Raw genomic sequence first — 18,355 nt, 5'->3', positions numbered from 1 at the left:
AATGTGAATAAAAATAGTCTTCTGGCTGGGCATGGTGGCTCACACCTGAAATCCTAGCTCTTTGGGAGGCTGAGGCAGGAGAATCGCTTGAGACCAAGAATTTGAGGTTGCAGTGAGCTATGATGATGCCACTACACTCTAGTCTGGGCAAAAGAGAGAGATCCTGTCTCAAAAAATAAAAAAATAAAAAATATTCTTCCCCTTACCTTTTTTTTATTAGTTGTTTTATTTTAAGTTCAATTTAGTCTTTTTTTCTCTTCCCCTTACCTGATGTAGGTAGAATTTTCCTTCTTTATATTCATGTTTTTAATGCTATTAAAACGTGAACTAATTTACTCTGCTAATTCAAGGTGATCTTGAAAGTTCAATGAAGTGAACTATTAACTTTATTTTTTTAATTTTTACAGATGGTTCCAACCCCTATACATTGAAGCTTTGCTTTTCTACATCATCCCATTTATAAGAAGAGAAGAGCATGTTAGAATTTATGTTCATCTTTATTATAATTTTAAAGCTATACTTCATTAAAAATAATCTAAAATGGTTGATCTAAAGTTGCCTTGCTTACTTTAAGATCCTGTTCTGTAATAAACATATTTTGCCTTGAGTAAATTTGTTGTAAACTTAAATATTGAATTGTTTTCATTTTAAGATAGAATATCATTATGTAGACTATCTACAGCTTCATTGTAGATTATATAAATATATGATTTCTAACCTTATTACTATAATTTTTCTCCCACAGTAAAAATATATTTGCATTCTTAATGCTAATTATCTACAAGTATTTTTCCATTGTGTATGAGATTAATGCAGGTGAAAAGTATTGCATTTTAATATAGAATTCCTATTACACGTTTAGATGTTTGAGGATGTTGCCAGTTACTCATATTAAACATAACTTGTATTTATTATTTTAATCAAGTTTGAGAATAACATTGCACATGATGAGTTTTAAGTACTACAGATTTAGCTGATTTTATATTTCTGAAAGGCTAACAGATATGGATACACTTGTACAATATGCACTCAAACTTATTTAAATTGGTGTATTTTTTTTAAGTCATTGTCCATTTGTAATTGACATGCCTCTGTTTCTAGTTCCAGTTTGGAGATTTTATAAAGTTAAAACAATGAGTTAACGTGTTCATCTTCATTTGTTGCATGTGACTTAATCTTTAAAATATATTTAGCATTTGGCATTGAGATTTTATTTTAATAAAAGTTATGATTAACAATTCCTATTATAGAAAACAATCTGGGATCCATGGATGGGTTTAGAGAGTCTGTGAACTCCCTAAAATTATATGTAGAATTTTAAGTATTTGCATTTTTATTTTTTACTCTTGGATCTATCAGTAATATATGTATTTTTCTATATGGTGGAAAATTTAAGGACCTGATTTTATTTTTATTCCAAACATAGCTATTTGTTTCAATACCATTTATTAAACAGTCTTTCTCCCACAGGATCTGTTTTTTTTGGTTTTTTTTTGTTTTCTTTTCCTTTTAAAAGTAATACGTGGCAGCTGGGTGCCATGGCTCACGCCTATAATCCTAGCACTCTGGGAGGCCAAGGCAGGAGGATCACTTGAGGCCAGGAGTTCAAGACCAGCCTGAGCAAGAGACCTCGTCTCTCCAGAAAGAAAAACTCACTGGGCGTGATGGTGTGTAACTATAGTCCCCACTATTCAGGAGGTTAAGACAGAAGGATTGTTTGAGCCCAAGAGTTTGAATTTGCAGTGAGCTATTAGGATGCCACTACACTGTAGCCCAGGGGACAGAGCAAGACTCTGTGTGAAAAAAAAAAAAATAATAATACATCTCATACCTGGGCAAGTAAGATTTAAAGACAAAACATGTTATTAAGAGACAGTTAAGCACAATTGTTATCAAATTCACAATTTCTTTTTTTTTTTTCTTTTTTTTTTTTTTTTGAGACAGAGTCTTGCTTTGTTGCCCGGGCTAGAGTGAGTGCCGTGGCGTCAGCCTAGCTCACAGCAACCTCAAACTCCTGGACTTCAGCGATCCTACTGCCTCAGCCTCCCGGGTAGCTGGGACTACAGGCATGTGCCACCATGCCTGGCTAATTTTTGCTGTATATATTTTAGTTGGCCAGATAATTTCTTTCTGTTTTTTTAGTAGAGACGGGGTCTCGCTCTGGCTCAGGCTGGCACAATTTCTTAATAATAGAAAACTTATGTGACCATTTTATTTTCTTCTTTCAAACAAGGGACAATGTGTGTCATCTATCTAGAATAACTGTGAAGTTCATAGTTGGCAATAGCAGGTTTGTGATCCTGAGACTTTTAAACAAATTTGCAAATGGAAGTTCCATTTAGATCTTTTGTAAAGACTTTATTTTGAATTTTAATGTAAAAAATTTCCTTAATCCTTTTGGAAATGAGGCAAGGGTTTAAAAAAATTTAAGATGTGTTGAATAGAAAATTTAGATGGAAACTAAACATACATTAACGTTTATTTCCTCTTAAATTTTGATGGCAGTGGACCAGTGTGCCTCTAGTCCTCTTAAAATCTAGAAAAATTTAAATTCAATCTAGAAGTATTTTAGACCCTTATGGAATCCAGTAAATTATGCCAAGGGTAACTTGTGTGAGTGAACCATAAATGTACGATACTAGGCTATGTGTGTTTTCATTCATTGCCAATTTAATACCTAAGTTTATCTAACTTTACAATACACAAAGCTTTTTTTTCCCCATAAGTACTTTTCTACCTTTGTCACAAAATTGAAATGTCTTTTTTTTTTTTTCTTTTGAGACAGGGTCTTCCTCTGTCACCTGGGCTGGAGTGCAGTGGCATCATCATAGTTCACCTCAACCTCGAACTCCTGGGCTCAAGCAATTCTCCTACCTCTGCCTCCCAAGCAGCTGGGACTATAGGTGTGCACCACCATGCCAGGCTTATTTTTGTATTATTTGTAGAGACAGCGTCTCACTCTTGCTCACGCTGATCTCGAACTCCTGGTCTCAAGCAGTCCTCCCGCCTTGCCTTCCAAAGTGCTAGGATTATAGGTGTGAGCCACTGCACCCAGCAAGATGACACTGGTATGTCTTAATTTTGAAAGGTAACTTGTGGCCTTATGTAATAGTTGTGTCCTTCCCTTCCCCTCCTCTGAGAACTTAATATGGGTTGTCAAATGTTAGATTTTTTTATGCCTAAGATTTAAGAAATAAACTTATGGATATTGGCAGGGCTTATTTAATTTAGATTTGCTTTAAATAATATTGACTTTTAGATATGATTTCTGTCTTTTAACACTCCCTTCCAACCAAAATGATAAGTGAATTCTTTAGGAATAAACTAGTTGGTAAGTTGGACCTTGCTGATACATGCATTGTGTATAAGCCCTATACTACTTGTCACTAATGTCTTTGATTGTTTACTTGAGCATCACTGTTGTTAATGGCATTTGCTTTATGAACGTTCCCTCTTTCCTTAGCCTTGACAGTAACATTCTTCTTTGTGCTATCTTTCTGTTTTTAGGAGAACATGAAAAAGCAGATTTTAGAGCTATAAAGAAATAATACTAGCTTTGAGTTTATTTTTTTAATATTGAAATTTCTTCTCCATGTACAAATCCCATTACATATTTGGTAATAAATCTGCCAAACTGAGTTATGGAATATGAGCTGCCTTTTAAAATCTCTACTCTCCTGCTGAAGGTCTTAACCCCCACCCAATAAATAATTGCATCCTAGCTGAACCTTCTTCTATAATTAGAAGTCTAAAGCACAAGGAGCTTTGCTTTACTTACAAGTTCTCAGATGGCCAGATGTGGTGGCTCATGCCTGTAATCCCAACACTTTGGGAAGCTGAGGTGGAAGGATGGCTTGAGCACACAGGAGTTGGAGGCTTTGGTGAGCTATGATTGTGCCGCTGCATTCCAGCCTGGGTGACAGCAAGATCTTGTCTTTATTTATTTTTTGAGATACTTGCCCGGGCTAGAGTGCCGTGGTGTCAGCTTAGCTCATAGCAACCTCAAACTCCTGGGTTCAAGCAATCCTCCTGCCTCAGCCTCCCGAGTAGCTGGGACTACAGGCATATGCCACCATGCCCGGCTAATTTTTTTCTATATATATTTTTAGCTGTCCAGATCATTTCTTTCTATTTTTAGTAGAGACGGGGTCTTGCTCTTGCTCAGGCTGGTCTCGAACTCCTGACCTCGAGCAATCCACCCGCCTCGGCCTCCCAGAGTGCTAGGATTACAGGTGTGAGCCACCTCGCCCGGCCAAGATCCTGTCTTTAAAAAAAAAAAAAAAAACATCTGGTAACAAAAGTCCTTATAAGAAGGATTAACTGCAATAACCTTCCTATCTCTGTATGGTTGTTAGACCCAAGAGACTTTTAGTTCATTGAGGGTCCATTTGAAGAGGAGCAAGCCTTTTAATTCATAGTATCACTGATCTGCTTGTAGAGTTAAGCCTAAAAAACAAGGATAAATGAAACAAAAAACTAAGGTTTGTAGGTTCTATGCCTCAGCATGTTTTATTCCTTCAGAGGTTGGTTTTTTTTTTTTACTATGACATGATGATTTCCAGTGTCAACCAAAAAGTAAATGAATGTATAAACGTGAATCCCATTTAAGCCAAAGAAGTTACCTAGAATTTTAAATCTAGTGGATGTTTAATCCATGATATCACTGCTTTTGCCTAAAATCTAGCATTTCCACCAAATGTTGATTAAAACCTAATACATTTTTGTTTAGCCAATCACCTTTTTGGGGATTTCAGTTTTAATATGTGTTGAACTTGAACAAATACAATAATGTATTTTGATTTACTGGTAAAAGTTGTTCCAATATAAAGACCTTCATCTGAGGGAACACTTGATATTCTCTTAATTTTAGAACAAGGAAGTTAGTAATGGTAGATATTGTCATTACATCTTTCTCGTCCATTCCCTCCATTTTGTAGCAGTAATCAAGATTTGAGTGTGCCTGATTAACTTAGTCTCATCACATCTAGCTCAGTGTCTCTTAAGGGAGGTACTGTTTCCTAGAGGGACATTTTGATAGTTTGAACTTTTTTTTTTTTTTTTTGAGATAGAATCTCACTCTGTTGCCAAGGCTAGAGTGCAGTGCAGTAGCATCATCATAGCTTACTGCAACCCCAGGCTCCTGGGCTCAAGCAATTCTCATGTCTCAGCCTCCTGAATACCTGGGACTACAGGTGCATGCCACAACCCAGCTAATTTTTCGTAGAGACGAGGTCTTGCTATGTGCTCAGGCTGGTCTCCAACACCTGGCCTCAAGCACTCCTCTTCCCTCGATCTCCCAAAGTGCTAGGAATAGACATAAGCCACTGCACCCAGCCCCATTTTGATGGTTTGTAGGGGTGTTTTTTCAGTGTTTGTGGACACTGCAATTTGATGGGCAGGGACCAGGAAGGATTATCTCTTGTCCAACATGACTTTCCAATATCCCATCAGATACTCTAATAGGTAAAGAACCTGTTTTTAATGCTCTGATCCTAGAATCTTGTATATAAACAATATTTTTGTATGGTTTTATTAATAATATGCAGTATACTGAATTTTCTAGCAATCTATTAAATACCTTATAAATCAAAGGAAGGATTGTTTTGTTGAGAATGTTTCTAAAGAGGCCGGGCACAGTGGCACACACCTGTAATCTTAGCACTCTGGGAGGCAGGTGGATCATTTGAGCTCAGGAGTTCGAGACCAGCCTGAGCAAGAGCGAGACCCCGTCTCTACTAAAAATAGAAAGAAATTATATGGACAGCTAAAAATATATATCAAAAAAATTAGCTGGGCATAGTGGCTCATGCCTGTAGTCCCAGCTACTCGGGAGGCTGAGGCAGGAGGATTGCTTGAGCCCAGGAGTTTGAGGTTGCTGTGAGCTAGGCTGATGCCATGGCACTCTAGCCTGGGCAACAGAGTGACACACTGTCTCAAAAAAAAAAAATAATAATAAAAAAAAAAAGAGAATATTTCTAAGAGTTGTTCACCATTCTGGAAAATTGTATCATTGACATGGTATTGGTGTTGCCATACAACACACCAGGAGCAGTTTTCATTTGTAGCTGTCGCATTCATCTCTTTTTGTCTTCCTTTGTAGTCATACCTGAGTATTTGTGTGTCACAACATTTTAGGAATTTTTTCTCTCTTATAATTAGGATTTTATTTGTGTTTTCTTCAAATTGTGTGTCTACAGATAGAAAAGTATTATCTAGAAATTTTATTTCAGCATTATAAAAGGGTATCAGATTGGGTTGGGAACCCTTGCTTTAAACAAGGTAATCTGGTTCTGTGTTGAATAGGTAACTTAGCTTGATCCATAGAGAGTGACACCTAGGATTTGTTGAAGAATGGATAAGGAGTTGCTCTCCCTAAAGGATGTGGTCTGCATGCATAAGGTTAGGCTTGGGACTGCTATAGTCAATTTGATATTTTGAGGGAAACTTGCCAGTGTAGAACTAAGGGATCCTAAGTGAGAGGGACTTCAGCATGTGGGGACCACCTTGAACTAGTTTGATCGTTTTGTGCTCAATACACCCATTCCCAGAGTTTCCTTTTAAGTTTGAAACCACAACTATATATTTTAAGGATCTCTAGTTGACCAAATCTCACCTTTAACTGTTTTTTTTCCTAATGTACAAACAACCAAATCAAATGAAAGAAAGCACTGAGAGGCCGGGTGTGGTGGCTCACGCCTGTAATCCTAGCACTCTGGGAGGCTGAGACAGGAGGCTTGCTTGAGGTCAGGAGTTTGAGATGAGCCTCAACAAGAGGGAGACCCCGTCTCTACTAAAAATAGAAAAAATTAGCCGGGCCTGATGGTGCATGCCTGTAGTCCCAGTGGCTTGGGAGGCTAGGGCACGGGGATCACTTGAGCCCAGGAGTTTGAGGTTGCCGTGAGCTAGGCTGATGCCACAGCACTCTAGCCCAGGCAAAAGAGCGAGAGTCTGTCTCAAAAAAAAAAAAAAAAAAAAAAAGGAGAAAGCACTGAGAATTGTTTGGCAGAGGGTCCTATTTTAAACCTGAAATATCTTTTATCCTTTTGTCAGTTGTAGACCTATGACTCATCTATTTTTTTCTTTTAATCTGTCATAAATAGTACCACAAAGTTTAACACATTAACTGCCATGTGAGTTGTATTTAACTTATGCTAGTTTTGAGCCTAGGGCCTTGTGAAACATGTAATTCACAAGTCTCTACTTTGGGAGCCGTGTGAACTATTTTTTAAGTTGCATATAACTCACACACAGAAAACAATAAAAAACAACAAATATTTCATTAAATTAGAAAGGTCTTTTTTTTCTTTTTTTTTTTTTCAGTTGGGGAGGGTGGGTGAGGGAGAGAAAGGTCTTTTGTTTTTGAAGTTTTTATTCTGTTTTTCTGATAAAACACCATGGCCCAAGAAAAAATTTTTTTTCTAGTGTGGCAGTCAATGTGTTAAACATAGGTGCAATATTTCTGGACACTTCTACACAGAAAGTGTTGTCTGTAGATTTGTTAATGGCTTTTTTTTTTTTTTTTAGAGTTTTAAAAATTTAATTGACAAACATTGTATATATGGTATACAAGAAGGCGTTCCCCTATATGTACAGATTGTAGAATGGCTAAATCAAGCTAATTAACATATCCATTACTTTACATACTTTTTTTGTGTTAAAAACATTTAAAATCTAATCTAGGGTCACTTTATTTTCAAAAGCAGAAAGCTTATATACGTGCAACTTAGAAAATCTGCTGTGTACATTAATCCTTTTACTTTAAGTCATATAGAGAACTGTTAATTAAGTAAAAGCACTGAATAAGTGGTAATTCCTGATTTGGAAATTTACACAGCTCCCTTGTGGTATGATATAGAAACCAGATAGGCTAAGCTGCTGAACAACCTTGAAATGTTTGCTTTGAGATGATTTGATAATTGGGTTATCATTTCTTGTTTTTTTTTTTCTCCCCAGTAATACCAAAAGAAATTAAGAGGCAATATTAATCCTTTCTGGGGAGTAGTCATGGTTTACTGAGAGCCTGGAAAATAAGCCAGTTAATGGCCTGAAAGATCATGATTGTTAACATAATTTTAGTGTAGCTTATTAGATAACGGAATACCAAGGGAACAGTTTTGGAGGTGTGAAAGCTTGATTACAGTTTATGATTGTGAAACTTGGGTTATTAAGGTGATTTTTGGATGTGATTTTGTTTATTTGAAATACATTTTTCTTGGGAGAGAAGGGAAGAAAAAAGACAAAGTAGATAATGCCTGTATTGCACAGTAATAGTTAGCAGTCCTTCTCAACAGGAAAAGAATGTTTTCTTTTGGAGGGCAGATTTCATGCATAGAAACTAGAATCATGTGGGAGAACTTCTAAAAAATACTGATATTCTGGGTCATCTGCAGATTCTGACTTGTATATATGTGTATATATTCAAATCAAATTGTATTATCCATTGACTTCTATTTAAAGTTTATCTTTGTGGGTTATTTGATGTCACAAAACATGAATGTAAAGTAGATAAGATTATTTTTGTTATAACTTAGAGATGCAAAGAAAGAATGACAGTTTGAACCAAAAGGCCTTCAGTTTCTACAAAAACCATTTCAGAAGTGTCACTTGAAACTGTTTGGTTTTTTGGACATTTAACTCACTTATTGTGACTTCTGTCGAGTGCACATTGACTACAATCCAGATGTTAATCCTCAAAAGTTTTACAAAACCCTTTGATTCATTGAAATAATTGACCCTTCTCAGTGACTGTATGTTAATACAATTTTACAATTGTTTAATTATATTAAACAATTTTAATTGCTTTGGTAAATGGTTAGAAAGCAAAATGGTTGCCAGCTGAGGGAAATGGGGGTGACTACTAATGGCTACAAGATTTCTTTTTGGGGTGATGAAAATGCTGTGGAACTAGATAGTGGTGATGGTTGTACAGATTGTGAATGTACTAAATGCTGAGTCATATAATTTGAAATGGTAAAATGGTAATTTTGTGTATTTTACTACAATAATAAAGTATCAGTCTAGCCCTGCAATCCTTCAGTTTAAACAGGAGCTCATTCAGTGCCTCAGGGCTTTAATATGGCTGATTAGATAGATTGAGAAAAGTGTGTAGGGGGAAATCTGTGAGTTAGTTTACCCCCACACCAGCAGGAGATGTGATTCTAAGTCTGGCTTATTGTATTGCTATGGTGGCTGGCTACTTCTGTCACTCTGGACTACAGGACAAGGGAATTGGTGATAGGGAAGAGAGCCCACTGGGGTCTTGTGCATAGTGAACAGTTAGAGGATTTGAGGGTGAGGAGGGGATGATTCCATGAGTAAAGAATAGAATTTCTCTGGATTCCTATACTGGAGTAATGCTCTGGTTGCTTAGTTTAGCTTCTGCTGGGACTCTACCTAACTAGTTTTGAACTACTCTCATTGAATCCCAGCCTGTAGGAAGATTATATTCATGAATGTACTCAAATTTTCTTGGAAAATTAAGAGGATATTTTATCCAGTTTACCCAATTTTATTTAGACTTTTACCCCCATACTAATATACACAGCTGCTTCAAAATCTTGAAAAGAAACTCAGTAAGAGACTGATTTATATAAACAACAGTGCATAAAAACAAAAATTTTGTGTGTAATTATTTATAAATCCTTCAGAGGCTTTAGGAGTCTTTTTTAAAAACTCTAAGATGAAGTAGCTAATGCATTTTGGTTTATGTACCTGTGTAATACATGTTAAAACCTGAGATTTTCTGCCTGATAGAAAATGCTATTATCAACCTCAATTGTTTTCTTGCTAATCTGTTAGAAGGATAAGTAACATTTACAGGACCGTTGCCAGTAGAAATACAAGTTTGTCTTAGAAATACAAGTTTGTCCTACAAAGGCCTACTATGATCATCTTTAACACTACAGTATTTCTCAGCATGATGCCTGTATTTGAGCCAAAACTTCTACCACTTGACCAAAAAGACTAAAATTGTTCTATAGCCTGTTATACCTCTTCCTGCTGTGTAATAACCCTTTGCTCCCTATGGTTTCTGCTCTAAACACTAGTCTCAGGATCAGTAAAACCTGTTATTTTCATTAGTTTATTTATGTATCTGAGAAAGGTAGGACTGCTGTGGCGAATTATTGCCATTAGGAGTGAATAAAGACCACATGGTTTATAAATTGTACAGCAAGACACTGAAAATGCACAGGGAAAACATCTTGGGATTCCATCCTCAACCCGCTTGCCACCAGGTGTGGCTCATTGGATGGAACTGTAACCCAGGTTTGTGTGATGGGTTGTGACGCTCTTCCAATGAAGAATGTGACATTGTACAGGGGAAAGGCTGAGACTGAGGAGTGACCTGGATTCGAGTAATCTCTGCCACTAACTCTATTTGGTCTTGGGCAACTCAGTTCCTAGGTCTAGGTCTAATTCCTCATCTACAGTGTAGAGTTTAGGCTAGATGGCATGGTTTGTTCAAGAATGCAGTTCTGTTTGATGGTGTTTTTTCTTATTCTTTTCTGGCTTAGCAGTTACCACTTGTGGAAATGGGCTGTTGAAATTATTTGAATAAAATAGATAAAATTTATTGAAGGCCTGGCATGGTGGTGCACACCTATAATCCTAGCACTCTGGGAGGTGGGAGGATTGCTTGAGCTCAGGAGTTCGAGACCTGAGCAAGAGTGAGACCATGTCTCTATTAAAAATAAAAAAATTAGCCAGGCTTCCTGGCACATACCTGTAGTCCCAGCTACTCAGGAGCCTGAGGCAAGAGGATCGCCTGAGTCCAGGAGTTTGAAGTTGCAGTGAGCTATGACGATGACACTGCACTCTACCCAGGGCGACAGAGTGAGACTATGTCTCAAGAAAAAAAACACAAACAACTTATTGAGTAAAGGTTTTATTCTTGCCTGAATTATCCAGATAGGTTTCTTAAACTGATCAAGTTTGTTCCCTAGTAATTTGGGAACAAAATTACTTTGTAGCAACAGTTTTAGTGAATAAAGCTGCCTGCCAATTTCCTGCATCATGAAAAATGCTCATCAGTCAGAGAGGCAGCTTGGACAGGGAACTTTCTATCCCAGCATATGGGAAACTAGCTGAGGAAATGGTTATTAAGCAGCAGTGGTTCCATGCCATGGGATTCTCAAATGACACCAACTACCTCCTCTTAAGTTATGGGTAAGGTTTTGGGAGACAGGATATGGGTTAGGTTGATGGGGGGAGGGGAATGATAGTGTTGGCACACCAAGGCATTGGATTTGGATATCTTGAAAGCTGTGTTCTTCAAGGACTAGCCATTCTGAGCTTGAACAAATTTCTGGGGTATACAAGGTCCTAACTCAAACTTGGGAAAAAGAGACACGATAGTTAGAACTTTGATTCCTCCCTCCAGCCCCACCCTGCAGTCATGTGGCTTTGGAAAATAACTAAACTGAGCATTTGTGGCCACAAGAAAAATCTCACTGTGCTATTGGCCATCTAGTGGTGAGAGGGAGCTACGCATTTTTAAAACTATTAATAGCTCTGTTAAATTGCAGAGCTTGCTGGGAAGACCTGGATGTAGGGGTGGGGAACCTGTGGCCTTGGGACCACATGTGGCCTTCTGGATCCTTGAGTGTGGCCTTTTGACTGAATCCAAATTTTACAGAACAATCCTTTTAATAAAAGATTAACAAAGGATTCCTCCTTTGATCACATACACATCTTGCTGCTCCCAGAGTCTTGGAAGAAATACCTTTGTGCTAGTAGACAGGTTAACTTGGTTATACTGTAGGAAAGAGTAGTATTTTCAATTAAGGCACAGTTTATATGTATCCCAATATCATGTGTTGGAGTTAAGAAGGGACAGAAACAGAACTCATTACATTCTGGTCATTTTGGATGAGTCAAAAATAATTCCCAATAACTTTGAGATGGCATTGTACAGTAGAGCGCTGGGTTAGGACCCTGTAAGACCTAGCTTCTCATCCCAGCTCTGCCTACTTATCTCACAACAAAATAATATGTAGAAAAGTACTTCTGGGAATACTCGGTACAAATCTCTAGGAGAGATAAGGGCCCTTTCCATTCCAGAGGGGCCTGGCACTACCACAGGATTAACACTTGGGAAGAAAATGTCACCTGCCACAATCCAGTCATTGCCACTGTGAATCCATGGTCAGCTGTTCCTTTGAGTGTTTTTTCAGTAATAAAAATGGATTTTATAGATTAAAAAGTAGCCTAGCTCAGGTACTGAAAAATAACAGCAAGTTGGCAATTCAATTTATTCTAACCTACATGAACAGGCTTTTCTTTTTTTTTTTAAAGAGACAGGGGTCTCATTGTGTACCCCAGGCTGGAGTGCAGTGGCCTGATCATAGCACGCTGCAACCTCGAACTCCTGGGCTCAAGCAATCCTCCTGCCTCAGCCTCCCAAGTCACTGGGACAACAGGCACATGCCACTGCCCAGCTTTTTTTTTTTTTTTTAAAGATTTACCTCATTTATATAATATCAATAAAAGCTCTCCTAAATTCTAAAGGTAAGCAAAGTTAATATTTTAACTATTAGGTTTAAGGGAAATTTATGATAGAAGTTTTAGTATATATGAAAATTATATTTGTATACATAGCTTATGGTAAATGAATCCAGGATATGGTATATATAAACCCTTTTATTTTTAATGAATATGGAGTTTTCCAGTCACAATATTGGATTTTAATATTATGTTGGCCATATGTATAGTTTATTTGACATGATATCCCCTGGGTCAGGACCCCTCATCATACTGCTGTTCATATGGGAAAACACCATTTAATTCCCAATGATCCAATTTATTATTTTTTTCCAGGAATTCAACAGCATGAAGACTGCCTGCCTGAATATTTCTGGCTAGCACTCTTTATGGAAGTGTAGAATTTGATAAATTTGTTTTTTGCTTTGTGATGAAGTACTTTAAAAGGAGTTTGAAAGGTGCCAACTAGATTATAGTAAACCGTCCCTGTCAATCTTAGTTTTACCAGTCTGGATTTAGTAGTTATTTTTTTCTCAACTAACATTTCTAGCCTGAAGAGTCCCAATTTTCTTTTCTTATTTAGTTTATTCTAATTAAGTAGCTCTTTCATCAAAGCCCCAAGAATTCTTCCATCATTTGGCCGGGCGCGGTGGCTCACGCCTGTAATCCTAGCTCTGGGAGGCCGAGGCGGGTGGATCGCTCGAGGTCAGGAGTTCGAGACCAGCCTGAGCAAGAGTGAGACCCCGTCTCTACTAAAAATAGAAAGAAATTATCTGGCCAACTAAAAATATATATACAAAAAAAATTAGCCGGGCATGGTGGCTCATGCCTGTAGTCCCAGCTACTCGGGAGGCTGAGACAGTAGGATCGCTTAAGCCCAGGAGTCTGAGGTTGCTGTGAGCTAGGCTGATGCCACGGCACTCACTCTAGCCGGGGCAACAAAGTGAGACTCTGTCTCAAAAAAAAAAAAAAAAAAAAAAAAAGAATTCTTCCATCATTTAGTTGTCCACCTTCTGAGGCTTTTCAGGTTCTGAGATGTGGCAAGCAGGACTGTGGCAGACCCCACTCCAGCCTTAGATAAACATGGGAAGCTGTTTTCTATTTTGGTTTCCACATCCTCAAGGGAAAAAAAGTGCTGAGGGGGAGGGAATATAGGACTTGGAGTCAGAAATTTTGGATTCATGTCCTTACTCTGCCCTTTTTTAGCTATATGCACCCGAGCAAATCCCTTAAAATGGTCTAAGCCTTAGTTGATTGTTAATCTATAAAATAGGGGTGTTCATATCTCCCTTATTTATGTCATCTATTCATTTAAACTCAAATTGAGTGACATAGAGTAGGCCTTGAGTACCATTGCAGTGACCTTATCTTTTTCAATTTTTGTGAAAATGGCTGTTAGACAATGAACTCTGTAAGGGTAGGGAACTTTGTATTTCTTTTCCCCATCCTCTTGGCACCTTGCCCTTATAGTCAGGGCTTCCTAAGTGAAATTGTTTTTCACAGATGAGAGTTGCCTCCCATGGTGCCAAAGCCACAGCTTGACCTGCCTACTAACTTTGTGACTGAGAGGAAAGAGCAAGCATGCTTCTCAAGGGGAAGATAACACAAATCTAAAAGGAAGTTATAATAATAAAAGGCCACAGAATCAAGATTAAAAACTATCTTGACAGGCTACAGCCCTGGGTTGGAAATCATAAGATGAAAACTGAGATAAGAAAATGTTCCTCATTTAAGTTTAATATTAATAATGATAGCTAACATTTATTGAACACATACATGTTAGGCATCCTGCTAAATATGATTGAAATGTAATTCTTATGATGCTTGGATTAGGTAGAGGCTATTATAAAGATAGGGAGGCTGGATGTGGTGGCTCCCGCCTGTAATCCCAGCATGATGGGAGGCCAAGGCATTGGTGGGGGGGGATTGCTTGAGCCCAGGAATTTGAGACCAGCCTGGGCAACAGAGTGAGACCTTGTCTCTACAAACAATAAAAAAATTAGCCAAGTGCAGTGGTATGCACCTATTGTCCCAGCTACTTAGGAGACTGAGGTGAGAGGATCGCTTGAGCCCAGGAGTTTAAGATTATAGTGAGTTATGATTGCGACACTGCACTCACCCTGGGCAATAGAGCAAGAACCTGTCTCTAAAATAATAATAATAAATCTGACAAAAGGTGTGCAAGACCTGTACATTGAAAACTGTAAAATATTGCTGAGAAAAATTGAAGAAGACCTAGATAAATTGAGAGATATATTTTGTTCATGGGTCAAAAGACTCAATATAGTTAAATTGTTAATTGCCCCAAATTGACCTATAGATTTAATGCAGTCTTTATCAAGATCTTAGCAGACTTTTAGGTAGAAATTTATAAGCTAATTGTAAAAATTCACATGAAATGCAAAGGACCTGGAATGCCCAATACAACTGAAAAAGAACAAAGTTGGACTACGTCTTAGTCTGGTTAGGCTGCTATAACAAAATACCACAAACTGGGTAGCTTATAAACAACAAAAATTTATTTCTCATAGTCTGGAGCCTGGAAAGTCCAAGATTTTTTTTTTTTTTTCATTAGGAAATTGCAAATTTTTTTTTATTTTTTAATTTTTTTTGTGATTTACTTTTTTTTTTTATTTCAGCTCATCATGGGGGTACATAAGTTCACGTCATATACATTGTCCTTGTCCTGCCCATCCCCCCGAGTCAGAGTCCCAAGCGCGTCCGTTCTCATTCTCCAGACAGTGCGCCTGGCACTCATCATGTATTCATACCTCCATCCCCTCCCCCCCCCACCTCCCCGGGTCTGCACCTTCAAGCATGACCATTCCCCAGAGGGTGCGCAACACACTCGTCATGTAGGCATACACCCATCCCCTCCCCCCACCCCCCCATCCCAGTCTGATATCCAATTGGTACCCTTCCCTGATGTACATTTAGGTGATGATCAGGGAAACCAGTTTTCTGGTGAGAAAGTCCAAGATTAAGGCATCAGCAAAGTCCATGTCTAGTGAGGACCTGTTTTGTCATAGATGGCTATCTTCTCACTATAACCTTACATAGCAGAAGGGGTAGGGGATCTCTCTGGAGCCTCTTTTATAAGGGCACTAATCCCATTCATAAAGGGAGCCCTATGATTAAATCACCTCCCCAAATCCCCACCTCCTAAATACCTTGGGGGTTAGGAGTTCAACATATGAATTTTATATTCAGTCTGTGGCAGAGGACTAAAACTACCTGGTTTCAGCACTTAGACAGTTATAGTAATCAAGACAGTGTGATGGGGTGTGAAATATTAATAGAAATAGATCAATGAAACAATAAAAATATAAAGATCTATACATATATTGATGATGTACATTGGTTTTTTTACAAATATGAAAAGAGAATTCAGTGAAGAAAGGTTAGCCTTTTCAACAAATGTTGCTGGAATAACTGGATATACATATGCAAAAAAGACACTTCATATCCTCAACCATGTACAAAAATTAGCTCCGGATGGGTGATAGACCTAAATGTAAGAGCTAAAACTATAAATCTTATAGAAGAAAACATAGGAGAAAACTCCTTGTGATTCTTGTTTAGGTAAAGATTTCTTAGTTATGACACCAAAAGTATGATCTATAAAAGAACAAATTCATAAATTAGACTTCATCAAAATTAAAAACTTATGTTCTTAGGAAGAGAAGGAAAGACAAGCCACAGATTAGGAGAAAATATTTGCAATGTATACTTCTGATAAAGGACTTGTATCTAGAAAATATAAAGAACTCTCAAAGCTCAATAAGAAAATGACCATATTAAAACTTGGCAAAACGATTAGAATAGACATTTCACCAAAGAAGATATACAAATGATCAAAAAGCACATGCAAAGATGCTTAATATCATTAGTCGATAGAGAAATAGAAATGAAAACCACAGTGAGATAGCACTCCATACCTATTAGAATAGCTAAAATTAGGAAGACCGATCATACTAAGTGATGTTGAGCATGTAGAGGAACTAGAACTCTCATATACTACTTGTAGTAATGTAAAATGGTACTAACACTTTGCAAAAACAATTTGGCAGTTTCCTGGAAGTTAAACCATACATTTACCATATGATCCAGCCATTCACTCCTAGAGAAAAGAAAATATATGTCCATATAATGACTTGTAGACAAAGGTTCATAGCATCCTTATTTGTAATAGCCCCAAACTGGAAACAACCAACTGTCCATCAACAAGTGAATAAATAAACAAATTGTGTTATGTCTATACATAGTGTCACTTCTTTTGTGCCATAAGCCTGGCCAGATTCAAGGGTACCTTACTTCCCACTGGGAGGAATGTCAAAATTACACTGTAAGAAGAGGCCAGGCATCCCAGCTACTCGGGAGGCTAAGGCTCGAGGATTGCTTGAGTCCGCGAGCTTGAGGCTGCAGTGAGCTATAATCATGCCACTGCACTCCAGAGTGAGACCCCGTTTCTAAGAAGCAAAAAAATTTAAAAATCATATTGTAAGAAGAGAAGAAGGTGTTGGATGAGAGAGATTGTTGCAACCACTTCTGGAAAATAAAATGCAGTGTATGATGTATGTCCCTTGGGAGTACTAATCCTTTTTAAATCCCTACACCACATGTCAAACTCTAACACAAAGAATCATTGTTCCATAGTGTGGTACAGTGCTCCTTTTTGTGTCTACAGCCCATTAACTAGAACAGCTTTGCTTTTGCTTAATGAAAGCTCTTTTCTGAGAGGCAACAGAGTGTTCTATCATAAACTAAGTGCTCTTCAAGAACTGCCTGTGCTCAAAGAAATGCAGTACAGGATGCAACTTAAGGATCCGATGTGAAAGCTGTAGGTAGCTTTGGCCACTACTTCTCATCATGGCTACTGTTTCCAGTGGAATATTTCTGGTTGCCAATCACATCTGTGCATAGTGTGGCCAAACTTTGGGCATTGTTTGGTTCTCCTCCAACCACTAGTCTTTTCTAGAAGGCACTCACTCTCTTGATGGAGATATTGCAAATAATTTGGACCCCAGAAATTGGCCCCAAGTGGCTACTAAACTAGCTCCATAATTTGAAAATGGTAATCCAAGAGAAAGCAATAAACATTTAACTTGCCTTTCCAATAGGAACTGTGTTTCTTGGTAACCAAATAGTTTCAGATGATGAGGAAAAATTTCTATTCTACTGAAGAGTATCTGCCAATCATGTAGAAGGATTGAAGAACCAGCAAGTTAACATTCTGCAACAATTATCAACGGTATCAAAAGCATGAGGTGCATGGTTAACAGGAAATGGAATGCTTATATAGAGCCAAAGCAATATCATACAGATTATTTCCTACTTGCAAAAAGAAAAATGTAATTATCCTGTCATGGGATTAAAGAGTCATCACCCTCATCCAGTGGTTGATCTTAGAGTCACTAATTGTGAGTCAACCAGACATTACATTTTTCTTGAAAGGATACAAATATGAAGTAAACAACATTACCTGTACTGTATAGCCAAACTTGACTCTGTCGAAATTTTAATCTAATTTCCAGTTGATAAGAAACACAGAAAATAGGCCGGGCGCGGTGGCTCACGCCTGTAATCCTAGCACTCTGGGAGGCCGAGGCGGGTGGATCGCTCGAGGTCAGGAGTTCGAGACCAGCCTGAGCAAGAGCGAGACCCCCGTCTCTACTAAAAAAAAAAAAAAAAATAGAAAGAAATTATCTGGCCAACTAAAATATATATATAGAAAAAATTAGCCGGGCATGGTGGCACATGCCTGTGGTCCCAGCTACTGAGGAGGCTGAGGCAGTAGGATCGCTTAAGCCCAGGAGTTTGAGGTTGCTGTGAGCTAGGCTGACGCCACAGCACTCACTCTAGCCCAGGCAACAGA

The 18,355-nt window shown here is 38.0% G+C and overlaps 1 protein-coding gene across 2 annotated transcripts in view; it reads left to right on the top strand.

The window, feature by feature from the left end:
• The window catches only part of HNRNPLL (heterogeneous nuclear ribonucleoprotein L like), a 39,286-nt gene extending 38,149 nt beyond the window's left edge, over window positions 1–1,137 (top strand). For both annotated transcript variants that reach the window (XM_045549431.1, XM_045549430.1), the window contains one exon: window positions 408–1,137. In XM_045549431.1, coding sequence (XP_045405387.1) covers window positions 408–463 — 56 coding nt within the window. In that variant the 3' untranslated portion in view covers window positions 464–1,137. The remainder of the gene's footprint in view (window positions 1–407) is intronic.
• Window positions 1,138–18,355: the final 17,218 nt, after the last annotated feature.

The sequence above is a fragment of the Lemur catta genome, chromosome 4 (genome assembly GCF_020740605.2).
Source record: "Lemur catta isolate mLemCat1 chromosome 4, mLemCat1.pri, whole genome shotgun sequence".
Lineage (NCBI taxonomy): Eukaryota > Metazoa > Chordata > Mammalia > Primates > Lemuridae > Lemur > Lemur catta.
This window is presented reverse-complemented; position numbering and strand designations above follow the sequence as displayed.